Source organism: Panthera onca, chromosome X, assembly GCF_046562875.1.
Source record: "Panthera onca isolate mPanOnc1 chromosome X, mPanOnc1 haplotype 2, whole genome shotgun sequence".
Classification (NCBI taxonomy): domain Eukaryota; kingdom Metazoa; phylum Chordata; class Mammalia; order Carnivora; family Felidae; genus Panthera; species Panthera onca.
This window is the reverse complement of record NC_138357.1, coordinates 114615156-114629442: the sequence shown is the minus strand read 5'-3', so window position 1 is coordinate 114629442 and position 14287 is coordinate 114615156. Positions and strand designations below refer to the sequence as shown.

At 43.3% G+C, this 14287-nt stretch overlaps 1 protein-coding gene across 1 annotated transcript in view; it reads right to left on the bottom strand.

The window, feature by feature from the left end:
• Window positions 1–3304: 3304 nt before the first annotated feature.
• The window catches only part of ADGRG2 (adhesion G protein-coupled receptor G2), a 122124-nt gene continuing 111141 nt past the window's right edge, over window positions 3305–14287 (bottom strand). The window contains exons 25-29 of the mRNA XM_081792677.1: window positions 11904–12003; window positions 10861–11144; window positions 8494–8595; window positions 7136–7288; window positions 3305–4355 (exon numbers count right to left, since the gene is read on the bottom strand). Coding sequence (XP_081648803.1) covers window positions 4177–4355; window positions 7136–7288; window positions 8494–8595; window positions 10861–11144; window positions 11904–12003 — 818 coding nt within the window. The 3' untranslated portion in view covers window positions 3305–4176. The remainder of the gene's footprint in view (window positions 4356–7135; window positions 7289–8493; window positions 8596–10860; window positions 11145–11903; window positions 12004–14287) is intronic.

Below are 14287 nucleotides of genomic sequence, written 5' to 3'. Positions count from 1 at the left end.
AAATCCGTCCTGCTAACTGGGTCCCCTTAACTGAGTTCACTTTAGAAATTCCATACCATAAATCTATGTCACTCAACTAAAGCATCAAACCCCTCATCATCTCACATACTTTTTTCTTCCTATTGGCTCTTAAAGTATGCAGCAACCCATGTGATATGCCTCCATGCAGAATTTGCTATGGTCTAGGGGTGAAATGAGACATTGTTATCACCAATCTCTTTTGGAATATGTACTCTTACTAGAACTCATATATTTTGAATCAAAAAGCTGGGATCCTTGCTTCATTACTGTTTTTGTTCATACTGAATGCTTCTTCAAGAGTCCATTTTGCAGCCATGGGAGGCAATAACTGATAACCTTTGCTCATTATCTGGCATTTCCATCCAGTATGGAAACATTTTTAGTTTATCTCATTCTTAGTAAATTCTTCTGTGCACACATATACCCCTTTTGGTGTATAGCTAGTCTTTATGCTTAAGCTTTGGCCTGTACTTTAGTGAATATTATCATATAAGCTATATTTTTCAATAAGCTTGAAATCCAATGATAAAACGAAGAAGGAAGGCTACAACTGTTTACCTTGTAAATTTCTATGCAAATTTTGGGCCATAAACTGTGCTACATAAAAATCAGACTCACATCTTAGTATCCTATGTCCCTAAGATACAAAACCTCCATATATTGGTTTCCATATCCACAAAGCTTTTCTCTGGCTGTGATCCAACAGAAACCTGTCTCCATGTCATTTCTCAAATATTGGTCAAGAATCAGATATGGAACGTGATGGGGTATGTTGTTGTTTCTGAAGCTGATGCATGATCTTCGTAAACATGAAAGCCCCAAACTGGACTCGGGTAGCACCCCATTTGACTTCTCAGACCCCATCCAGAGCGTCTGCCCCATTGTCCTGCCATGGGGGCTGAGGCCAATGAAGTTCCCATTGGGCCCCATGTCAGCATCCAAGGGAGAAATCATCCAATGTTTCTTCTTGAAGGCTCAAGTTTTTGGGTCTAAAGAAAAGCACTCCATCTTTGACACAGGGGAGAGGGTTCATTCTCAATCAATTTGCTGAAAATAGCCAATTTGCCAGATTTCATTATTTTTTTGGCAGTTAAATTTTTGTTGACGGGAGGTCATTTTCATTGCAATATTTTAAAGAACGTACAACTTGTCTCTATTCCAGGGTCCTGTAGCTAGTTTGAGACTAAGAGGTAAAGAGGAGAAACACCGGGGACTGTAAGATTTCTTCTCAGTGACGAATATGTAGATATATTTAGAAGAATATATTCTGAAAGAATGTATTCAATTTTTGTCTGGCCCAAGTTTTTAATGCTTTACCTACAGAAAAGGAAAAAGAATCTACTGACAAGAATTCTGCCCATTCAAGATATGTTTTTGTATCCACCCAGTCTTTCCTTTTTCCTCTCCTTCAGACTCCAACTACATCAGCGTGGAGCTGAGGCAGAGACATATTGAACAGTCCTTAAAATGCCGTCATGGAGAAAAAATGGCAACACACGAGTCCAATCGGTAACTTGTTCATTCAGTGAAGCAGTCCTTTGTCCAAATGGCCTTCAAACCAACCTGCTTTCTAGGCAACCTCATTAGATACAACCTAGTATCCCAAATGAAGCCATGTCACCATTTTTGCTAAGAGCAGTCATGAAAAGTCACGAACAGCCTTCGGCTTTTGCTAAGAGCTCGCTGAAGTGAAGAGTTACTTTGTGGGATTAATGACTGCAGTGTGTTTTGGGGAAAAACACTTCTCAAATGTTCTGAGGAGAGTCTTCAAATTCTGGTCAGTGCTGTGACACTCCTCGCCTCCTCACACTGGCACTTCTCTCCCTTTCGATGGAATCTCAGACTGTGACGCCAATTTTAAACTCAAAGGAGGATGCTTCTCGGGGACATTCTCTCCGTCCTGCCCCTTATCCGTGTGAAGTAAAAAAGTAGACAAGAGAATCTGGCTTAAGGCCCACGGCCGAGACACAAAACACAGCAGGAAAAATGAGGGGGCGATGGACAGGATCTAAAGAATGTTGGAATTGTGCATTCTTTGGTGTATGCTTTGATCACATCATGTGCAGGAGATTTGGTTTCTGAGCTCTCACGCCCAGATCTAGAGTAGCTCACCACCTTCCTCATCAGTGGAATCCTCAACATCTTTGGGGCAGCTGAGCATCATAGGAGAGGCTGCTCTAAGACCTCTTGTGGAATCGAGGCCAGTTTCCCCCATTGGTGGCTCCCACATGCTAATCAGTTCCCCAGAAACCCCTGATCCTGTCCTCACCTTCTCGAAATCCTACTGCTGAATGCTGAGGAAGCAGAGACATGGAGGGGATCTAAATCTGGGACTGTGTGGGCCAAAGGCAACATTTGTTAAAGAGGGAATCTTGAAAGAGATCAAGAGGAAAATGAAAAGGCGACCTCAGAAACTGATCTTGTGAGGAAGACCCTTGCTCTAACCCCGCGGTGACTGTGTGTCTGCTGTTTGCCAGGAGATGTTACTGTCACGTTCATCTCAGTCAGGCCACTTACACGCCACGCCGCCAGGGAAAGAGACTGCAAACGCCTTCTCTTTGTGAAGGCTTTCAAACTCAAAGGACTGAGCTACAAATTTATTTTGGCGATTTTAACAGTTTTGTCGATTTTAACATAAATACAAGACAATTAAATAAATCAGAGAAGAAATATTGTGAAGGCAAATCAGCACTCACAGAAGTGTATTACGTTATTACTGTGGTTAACCTGGAATACAACGTTCACTTGAACTATATGCAAGGGAACCTTCGTGAAAGGCCTAACTAAAGGGTTTTGCAACGTTCCTAATAAGGACCTACTCGAGACATTGCTCAAACAGCTGTAGGTGGGAAGCAAGATAAACCCTCTATAACTAGAAACAATCAGGCTTTGATACGTATGGAAACAAGAGCATTGAAGGATAGGTCGTGTTCCCAATAGCTGCTCCCCCTTGTCACTATACATTCTTCAAGACTTCACACCTTTTAAAGAATAATCCTAGCTCTGGCTGGGCCAGAGCGTACCAATCATGACAACTAACAAAGTACTACGCAGTTGCCTTTTAAAGAGCAGCAATATGATTCTTTTCCCCCATATACACCTCCCTTAAAAAGGAATCCTACTCTACTCCCCTTTTCTGAAGGGCTCTGGGGATTTGAGAAGTGGCAGTGTATGTATCTCTTCCACATTCACAATTTTCCTGACAGATGGTCTAGATTACAGTTCCATCCCTCTCTGTGGCCAAGGTGCTAAGCTAAACGTCTTGGTGCAGATTCCCTAATCTGGTGATTAGGCATGAGGTCAGGAGACGGGTGTTGGTATTGGGTGCCGCATGTGGGTGTACAGATGGTATCCTGCACAAGGGTGCACCCAAGAGGATGAGTGAGGCTAGAACATGGCCCCCACTCAGTGTGCCAAGCCATGAGCCCTTGGGGCTGTGTCTGCCCAGTCGGGGCACCTTTTTCCAACTCGCTCAAAGGCACTATATGAGCTAATTGTGGCACTGTCTGCTTACATTTTGTCCAGTCTGGCTGGCATCATTAATTTCTTGATTTCAGTGAGGCTTCTGTATTTCACATCCCATATAATCTCCAAAAGGAGCTTTAGAATTCACTGAACCATCAAGGATTTTCTGAATTATCACATTAGACACAAGAACACAACCACGATTCTACAAAGAAATACATTTACACGGTAGAAAATAAATACAAAAGACGTGGAAGATATCTGACATGTGGGTCACTAGAATTTAGCTTATTTACAACAAATGCATGCACAACTCAACTCACCAACAGGCTGAAGTCAACAGTTGCTTTCTGGGACGTTATCAAAGATGACTTCGCCTCTAAACTGTGGCTGGAAATGAACTACTTTGATTTTCAAGAAGTCTTTCTTACTCTTACTGTGTTGTTTAAACCCAATCTCCTCTTAAAAGGAAGGATAAAAAAAACAAACTGCAAATGTCTAAAAACCATGTCTAAAACCTCTTGGCTTCCTCTTCCAATAACCATCGCCCTTCAATTGGCAAATGCTCCTCCAGAGGTTGCCGAGTATAAAATTAGTTGATTTTCATACATGTCACATTGTGTAAAAGATAAAATCGGACATTTCACACTGTCAAGCATCATGCTTTGATTTTAGAAAAAGGAATCACATTTACTCAATAAAGTGTAAGCTTCCCCGCTTTGAAGTCCTTCTGAGAGCGATACGGCTTTTCCCATTGCACGGATCTTCTTTCTCGTTAAACATGTGCTGCTTTCCAGTGAAATCATGAAGGCACACATCTCCGTTCTGAACACTGAAAGAAACCCCGTTCTTCTCTGAAGACGCATTCCCTATATAAGGAAAAACAAAATTGGTGTCATGGAGTATCCACAGAAAGCAATTAAAAATAAACTTAAGCATCACTTTTTTCTGAAGTAGGCACGTGTAGAATGGTTTTTTAAAAAATATATTTGTTTTTTACTTTGCATTCCTTCTCTAAGGCCACTCAAAGTAAGCAAAACAAACCGGGGAATAAGTCAGAAGCCAGTTCTCTGTGGCATTTTTTTTTTTTTTTAATGAAACGGTCGAAAATGAAGCAAAGCAATATATGTGATTTGAAAAGGCCCATTTCCTAACTCTGGTTGATCATTATCGATCCTATGTGTAGTGTATTGATCGCATATCAAGCATACGTATAGTATAACCTGTGATATTCTGGTCTCCCCCAAAAGGTAAAGGTTAACAGAGATCCCCATAGGTCCCCTGACAAGGTTCCTGGTTCCTTAAGATTCCTATGAAATAAAACCTTGTACCAGAGAAACCCAGAGCAAAAACAGTTATGGCCAAGAAAAAAAATCATCTCTCGTAGACCAAACCAGCCCCTCTGACTACATCAGGACAGGACTGATTCCCAAGAGGAAACTATCAATGACAACCTCAGAGTCTAGGCCAGGGTGCAGCTGGGCATTCTAGAGACATCGAAGTTTGGACCTGGGCCTCCCGTACCGCAAGCAGGCCCCGAACTGTGTGTGACCATTATACTATTAGAAGACAATGTAGAAAGCTGAATAATAAGCCCATTTTTTTAGTTCAGGCCATAATTGTAGTAATAACGGTAAGAGCGCCGAGAACTTTGTAAGTATTATCTCATTACACTGCAGGTTGAGTGCGATTATCATCCCCATTTCACAGACGATGAAACAACGGTTTCAGAAGTCAAGTGCTTGGCACAAGGTTATACAGCTCAGAATTGATGGAGTCAACATGTGATGTTTCTTTCAAACTGTGAGCTTGTGGCCCCACGTACCTAACAACACGGCTGCTGGCACCAAGCCCGTAGAACAGAACTAAACGTGTCACACACCAACAGGGTGATAGATAAGTTCAACTAGGGCATGTGACTGAGGCAGCTATCCTGACCTAGGCATTTTGGTCTGAGGACATCTGGTGCAGGGACAATTTCACCTGGTTTAAGAAACCATTAGCCTTCCAGCTTCTTTTTTCAAATTGCCTGTCCCATCCCTCATCCAACCCAGATCCTGGTGTGTAGCCCGAGGAGTCAGGGAGGTCTATCGGATGAGCATGTCAAGTGGTATTAAAAACCTGGCTGTTCTAGGGGCGCCTGGGTGGCTCAGTTGGTTAAGTGTCCCACTTCGGCTCAGGTAGTGATCTCAGTTGGTGGGTTTGAGCCCCGCGTCGGGCTCTGTGCTGACGGCTCAGAGCCTGGAGCCTCCTTCAGATTCTGTGTCTCCCTCTCTCTCTGCCCTTTCCCTGCTCCTTCCCTTCCTCCCTCCCTCTCTCTCTCTCAAAAATAAACAAACATAAAAAAAAAAAAACTTGGCCATTCTGGTGGCCCAAAATGTACCCCCACCCTCACTGGCAGCCATCAAAAACAGCTGTGCAAAATGTGTTGCTTCATTCAAACCTGACTCCCCAAAGGATGGATGGCAACACAAGCTAGGCAAATGAGGCTTCATCTCTGAGTTGTTTCTAGAATATGGAAAAATCTGGCTTTAAGACCTCCAAACATTTTGGTCCAAGCTAATAGGCTCTACCGATATGCTGTGATTCTGAGGATTCATGATGGCTTACCTCATACCTCCGATTTCTCTGCTTTGAACTTGCTTTCTCATGCTAACAACTTATTAACCAGCCCTGAAGCTACTGCCTGTACTCTGTTTACCTGTATTGAGTCATTCCTGACACAGCCATTTGGCACAGAAGCCAGAGCTCTTACCCTGGTAGCAGAGCTAAGGCCATGTGGTAACTGTTTCCCATCTTCTACGGCAATGGTTCTCAGTGAAGGGGGGGGTGCATGATTTTTACCCCTCCGGGGACATTTCATAATGTCTGAAGGCATTTTTGGTTGTCAAAAGTGGGGGGGGGGGTGAGTGGGTGGGTGCTACTTGTATCTGGTGGGTGGAAACTAGCATGTTGCTGAGCACTCCCAATTGCACAGGACAGCCCCCCCCCCAACAGTTACCTAGCTCCAAATGCCAATTGAGCCAAGGTGGAGAAACCTCGATTTAGAGGCACTCTATTGCATTTTTCAATTCTATATAAACAAGCAGGACCTCCCATTTTTGGAGGGTTGGAAAACTATGTGGTATATAAACCTTCTCACAAACTTATTTGAATTCGTCATAAAAATAACTAATGTCTTAAAATGATGAATGAAGGCTGGGGCGCCTGGGTGGCTCAGTCGGTTAAGCGTCCCACTTCGGCTCAGGTCACGATCTCACGGCTTCTGGGTTCGAGCCCCGCATCGGGCTCTGTGCGGACAGCTCAGAGCCTGGAGCCTTCTTCGGACCCTGTGTCTCCTCTCTCTCTGCCCCTCTCCCGCTCATGCTCTGTCTCTCTCTCTCTCAAAAAGTAAACATTAAAAAATGTTTAGATCGTCATCAAGTCCCATCATGAAAAACTAAATCCTAAAAAAGTAAAGGTTTTGGTATTTGCTCTAAAATGAGTAAGTCTGGATGAATAAACCTTCTCTTCTATAACGGAACCGCATTGTGATCCACTAGTCCTATGTAATTTTTCTCTTCGCTGAGCAAAAATGTCATTAAAGGCTGAAACTACTTTAATAAAAACAAACACTAGCTTGAGACATACTATACTGAGACCTACGTACCGTTCCCGCTCACGAGTCCCGAGCAATCGCTATTCACCAGCAGCGTGGTGGAGTGTGTGGAGTTACTGTTTGACTGCAAGGAATTTGAAGAGCTGGACACTCCTTGGTTTACGGTCTGCTTCTTTAAACCATTAGTAGCAGTTTTACTCCAGTCTATAACAGAATAAGCATTTCAGAAAAACCAGATGGAACGCTGAAGCTCAAATGCAAGAGACAGATCATCGCGGTATAACCTGTTCTATCTAGCAACTGATCTCGCTTCCATCTCTTGCAAAGAACTCACACATTTCACAAGGTGGTGTGATAAAATGTATTTTCATTGAAGACTATATACATCTGTGCTTTAAATGACTTCCCGGTTAGAAGTAAGCTATATTCTCTTGGACTGAAGTCCACACTGATTCGATTGTGTCTGTAAATATCCCCTGAATTAGGTAGTAGTCGGGAGCCCAGGACTATCTTAACAAGAACACAAGACAACTGTGTTGTGATGACTGATGGCTCTTAAACGTTTTAGAAGAACCGCACCAACTGTACTGCCATTTTCCGAGTACAGATCTCATGCCACCAGATCTTTGCAATATTGCAAAGGTTGTGTTCATGGGTGGTATTCGTGTAAAAGGAATTTATTTTTTCAAACAGTACTTCATTTTTCTTATTTTCGTGCAAATGAGCAATGTGCTCTACAATTCGGCAGGGCGTACCTGAAAACAATTTCAAAATAACCAAAGGTATGCTAAAGCTTATATACAAAGACTTGCCTGCTAACAAATGAAGCAACTGACCACTGGGACCTGTGGTAAAAAGGTTGAGCCAAGACATTTTTTTGTAAGAAAATAATATGCTTTATTAAAGAACCATAGAATTTTTAGAATGTTCTTATTTAATTTCCAGTTAGTTAACAACAGCGTATGTAATGTTAGTTTCAGGTGTACAATAGAGTGATTCAACACTTCGATACATTACCCGGTGCTTATCACAAGTGCCCTCCTTAATCCGCCACCTATTTAACCCATCTCCCAACCCCCCAGGTTGAGTGAAGACTTAACAAGTTCTGAAAGCAAATATCAAAACTCATTTTGTGTAAATGGAAAAACTGAGCTCAAAAGGAAATTCTAAAAATTTCACTCTTGTTTCATGTAAGAAGCAATAAGCCCATTCATTCCATTGCTCGTGAAGCTCCCAGGTCCCAGACGGGAATAATTATTTTTTAATTCACTAGATTTTATTCCCTAACGTTCACAATTGGGATCTGTTCATTGATTTCTAGATCAGACGGCCTTTTGGCATTGATTGCTTTAGATCTTAACTTCTGTCTTTTCCTCAGGATTTAAGAGGAGAAAAAGGTAAATCTTTACCAGAATTTTCAGCCAGCCGTAACTTTCCACAACAAAGATACCGCCTCCATTGCTTTCTGACGTTCTCTTTCGCTACACAGTAAAAGATGAATATGAAAAATCCTACGGAGGAAAAAAAAGTCACATAATTCCAAACTAAGACCTGAATATCATGGGCTTCCTTTGCACAAAAGATAAAATATTTGGCAGCTATAGGCAAAGTGAAATTTTGTGAATAAAAAAAAAAAAAAAAAAGTCCAAAGTCCTGAAAAAGTTTGCTATTGAAAGACACCCTGCAGGGACTCTTTGTAAGATAAAAAAAAAAAAAAAACAAAACTACTTATAAAAGTAATGATAACTCCGTATTTCCAGAATTAAACTGTCCCTCCTCTCACATCCTGCCCTTGGCCTTCTCTACCTTTGCAAGTACAAGCCATCCACTCAGGATGCCAGCTCACACCGAGGCTCCTACCTCCCCAGCCTTCCTTCCATATTCATCCAGTTTCATGTTCTGTCAAGTGCCACATCCTTGTCCGTCTCAAATCCCTGACTCATCTTCTCCAGCCCACGGCTGAGTCCCAAGCCTGGTACCCTGCGGTGATGTCCTCGTCTGCCTTCCAGCCTCTCTCTAATCTGCTCAAGGAAACTGTCCACTGGAGACCTTGGCCACAAAGAGAGCGACACTACAGACCTGAAGAGGCACGCAGGCTCTGCCTCCCACCCGCCTTCTTCCTGGTGATGCAGGCACCGGGCTCCCCACTGCTCCCATTCCTCCAGGCTTTTGCCAGTCAATATTTGCTGAATGAATGGACAAATTCTGAATTCTCCCTCTCCTGAAGCCCCAATCTGTCTACTTGAAAACCTTGCATTTTAAATCTCAGGTTTGCTTCTAGTAGGGTACACGTGCCCATCCTAAAGACACGTGCCCATCCTAAAGCCCATCTTGACTACTGCACACCTTTATTTATTTGCCACCATGGGCGGCTACCCTTGGCCGCCTAAGGAGAGAAACAGCGTGTATGGGAGAGACCAAAATGGCCCTACCTAAGTCCCAAATCAGAACCTATACACATCTCTCCTTTAATGGACCCCAAAGCCCTGTGAATTAGGCATTCGTCCCTTTTCAGAAATGAAACGATACACTGCTTTCGCCCATTCCTATTCTAATGAGGAGACATTCTAGGGAAATGAAGACAAAGAGGCAGGTTCAGTTTCCACATTAAATATATGAGGATGGGTACCTTGCTTTCGTGTTTGTGAGTAGTGCAATTTGGGTATTTTTTTTTCTTTTAGCATGCCATTATGGCAGAGAAAGCTTTTCTGTTTACTACTATGTAGCGTAACACCTGGATGTACCAATTCAGAAGCTGGTACACCGTTAAGTCAAAATTAACAACCGTACGTAACCGACAAGCATATTAACTGGCTTCCTCCAAATCAGAACGGATAGCCAAATTAGGCATTTGAAGTCAATCACGGGTTGGGATTTCTTGGAAAGCCAGCAAAACGATCCATCGCCTGACAGAACTACAGGAGGACGCTATGGGAGTTAAAAGCAACAAACAGGAAAAGATGAAAACAAGCGGATGAGAATGCAATTAAAAGGCATCCCAACAGAGGATTTGGAATAAAAAGAAACCAAGAGACATGAATTATCGTTATTGTAATGCAAACCTATTAGGCTGCTTAGCTTTTAATGCCAAAGTACTTCCATTAAAAATTAAGTACATCTGACAAGTCTTTTATAACACTGATCTGAAAGAGGTAGTAATTTTGCTTTTCTGAACAACACAACTGGACGGGCTCCGAAACGGCTGTAGCTGGGTCTCAGTCACAAACGGGACGCTGCAAAGGAGATGACCAGAACCTGCCCCTGTCCTGCCGGGGGGTGGCCCGGCACAGCATCTTCTCAGGATCAGCCACTGGGCCAGGCTGCGGCCACTGGGGTCTGTCTGTTGACTTCACAATTATCACTACCTGCAAATCAAGCACAGACCTAGAAGGTTGGAGCGGCAGGACGTCACAGGGACATTTATGGTACGTGCGCTCTTCTGTATGCATGTTTACCTCGATCAACAGATTTAAAAAAAAAAAAAAGGATCCAAGTGAAGGAAGAGTGACTCCAGAAAGAGCTCCTGGCAGGCTCCCCTCAGTATGTTCCCTCCGAGGAGACAATCTGGATAAGAAGGAAAAATACCCCTTGCTGAATTTAGCGAATGCCTTTCTTCCAAGGATCTTAAAGCATGCCCCACCTTGTCAAAGATAAGTCTGTTTTTCAACAAATCAGTCTTAAGCTCTGAAATAAGCTACTCTGCGGATGCTCTAACTTTTAGATAGCTTTAAGTTCCACTGGGATCTTTCATGTGTATTTAGCGCCGAAGAACTTACCTTGTAGGGTGTTAAAGATTGCAAAGAGATACATGAAGGTGACGTTAACTGGTCCCCAGGCAAAGAAGGCAAAACCCCAAGTGATGCCCAGCAAAAACGTGAGGCCGGCAACGCTCCTCAGGTCCTGAATACTGGTTTTTCGCTGGGCTCCGAGTTGTTTCTTCTTTTTAATTCGACAGAGCTGAACCAGGACCACAATGAACATGCTGATGTTCAGCAAGAATATCACACAGAAATATCCCACAACTGTAATATAGAATACAGCATTGCTGTTGATCCAGCAGCTGGAATTTAGGGGGGGAAAACAATGGGGAACGTATTACAGTGCTGCAGCATGGTTCAAGAGGATACAATGAATCTATATCGTTTTACTGAAACATTTCCTAAAAGTAGAAGAAGGAAAAAAAAGATAAAACCACTGTTCTCCAACAACCACTGAAAGCTCTAGGGAAAAAAACCTACCAGTCTATTTTAGGACACTTGGGTATTACAAGTATTTAAAAGATATTCTTTGAAAACATTCAGGATTTTACCCCCTTTAAATACTAGTAACTCTATTCCATGAGTCTTTACTAATGTAATATAGCAGGTATTTCATATGTATCAGAGGCTTAGAAAATTATTTTCAAAACACTTTTTTTTTTAGAGAGAGCAAGCGACCATGAGCAGGGGAGACAGAGAGAGAGAGAGAGAGAGAGAGAGAGAGAGAGAGAGGGGATCTCAAGCAGGCTCCATGCTCAATGTGAAGCCCGACGTGGGGCTCGATCCCACAACCCTAGGATCATGACCTGAGCTGAAATCAAGAGTCAGGTGTTCACCCGACTGAGCCACCCAGGCGCCCCACCCATTTGTTTTTGTAATACTTAAGTAGTAAAGTAGTAGCATGGCATTTTCAACTAGCTTATCTCATTACATACATAACTGGGAAGGCTGCTACAAATGTTACTGGATTTTGTTAGGGTGAGAGTCAGGATCGATACGCTTTCTTGGAGAATTCTGTTTTTCCAGTTCACTTCACATTCCCTCCGGGGCTTTGTACTCACAAGTCATCCGGTGAGCCATTAGGGAATTTCCCATAGGATCCAAGGCCATAGTTATTTGGAGATATAGCCAGGACGACGATCACAACCACAGCCGGTACCCCTGGAAGATGGGAAACGTCAGTCACGCATACTTCTAATAACCAAGGTGCTGAGGAGAAAGACTACAGATCACGTGCTATTTTCCTCTGGTAGCAGACTGGTGAGCTGTTCACCCAAGCCACTTTCTCTTCCTCCTGGGCACACGGTGGACATCTCCCAGCCTGCTTTGCAGCTAGGTGTGTGTGGCCACATAACTAGGTCTTGGTCGATGGGATGTGGAAGATCTGCTCCACCTCTAGGCCTGCCCCATAAAAACTTCCTGTGAAATCCTCTACTCTCTTTCCTCCCAAATTCAGGGCAACTTTGGAAGTCCTGTGTTGAGGCAGAGTCTCCAGCAGCTTGGATCCTGAATAACGGCAAGGCCAGAGACTTTTCCACTCCTGCTGACTGGACTGTGCATGAGAAATTATCTTCTCCTGAGACTTTTTGTCGGCCACACAGCTAGAGTTTCCCTTAACTTACACACATCTGGGATGTAATTTTGAGTCTCAGGTGGCAGGCAAAGGGAAGGACTCCAAAACGTAACCCAAATAATCCACATATTAGGGTTACCAGCGACTCCTGGCAGATCTTACATTATGAAGCCCAAATCTTCAGTTGATCATCTGGAAACCACTGATGGATTGAGGAGCAGACCTGACCTGGTTGATTTGAGGATGCTGACTACAGTGGCTCTCCAAAAGGCCTGCTGGCACTTCCACTAAGAGAAAGCACGAGAAGGCTCTTCCCAGCTTAAAATGGTGTTTGGCTGGGAAGGAGTCCCTCTCATCCCCCATCCCGTCACCTCTCACTCCAGTCCCCGTGGACATCTCACACTCTGTGCACACAGACCGACCTGACATCCAATCTCAAGGCCCTGGCAAATACAAAACAATTTCTCCTCACAGGTTGGGGTGCGTGGTACAATCTAACGTAGTATTTCATTTAATTCTTTTCTATTTGCACCTTACAGAGACACTGACATGTGGTGGCTTCCTAGGTGAGACACTTGCCTAAAAATAAAATATCAGGGTTGTGGAGCTCGTCTAGGACCTTCGGGAATGCGGCCTTTTGGTATTCACAAAGACAGAATCCATGCCCAATGTCAGAAGCGGGGACTTAATTTCTGGGGAGAAGTGACTTTTCTTTCCGGAAAGGTGTTCTGTTATTCTTGACAAAGACAGAATGACAGGTGCAGTAACAAGGGCAGTAAGTGGTAAGGTTTTTAAAAGCCCTCTTGGTGATTCTAATGTGCAACCAATGTTGAGAATCACTGCCTTAAATTCACCACATCAGTGGAGGGAAACTGAGAGTCAGAGGCTCCAAAATAGCAGATGACCCCAAAGTTATGGACGACGTGATCACAGGTGTATAAAAATATATGTAGGAAAAGCTAGGGAGTGAATGAATGAATGAAAATACTCACAGGGGTTCCCAGTGATTGGCCTGCCTACTGTCAGTACAGGCAGTATTTTGTTTACTTTTCCTTTTTTTCTTTGCAGCATTTTCCATACTTTATTACAATCAGGTAAAATTTGTATTTGAACAAAAGGAATATGTAGCCTGAAAAAGGGGAGTGAGTCTGGGCGGGATGGTGGCCATAATTCAGTGGAAAGGAAATGCGTAAGAATTCAGAAAGCCAGTCTGGGCTGTTGTCAAGTTGTGTGGATTGGGTAAATCACGTTACCACTTTGAGCCGGTTTCTTCACCCGATGTTAGTAATAACGGCCTTGTGCTAACCTCACTGGCTCGTGTTTCATGGGGTTACTTGTGTGAAAATACACTGAAAAGCAGGGCATTATTCATAATGTTATATACTACTTCTAGATTATCTACAAGGCTGTTCAGTCGAGAGGTGTTAGCTGATCATTTTTTCACCAGAGAGAGCAGAAACAAGACCACTGGTGCCAACAGAGAGCCAAGTGAACTTAATGGCAGAGCAGAACTGTAGGGCTTTACAACATGGTTATTGGCTGCCTTGTAAGGTGTTAAAAACAAGACAACAGGCCTAAAATTGGGTCACTTATGCTACGCCCCAAGTCATGAACCCGAGACTTGACTTAATTAGTTTCAGCTCTTCCAGAAAGGGCATCCTAGACCAGTCGATCAGGAATCGTGTTATCAGTACTCGTTAGGTAATCTGCCTGACAGACACCTCCATCATCCCCTAAAGGAGAATAACCTTGTAATAATCAACCCGCCTCTTTGCCTAGCATAACTTGCTTGTTCCTGTTCCCTTCAGTCTATAAAAGTCTCTCATCTTGTACAGTTCCTTTCTATCTGCGTCTTAGACTGTATGCTGCCGA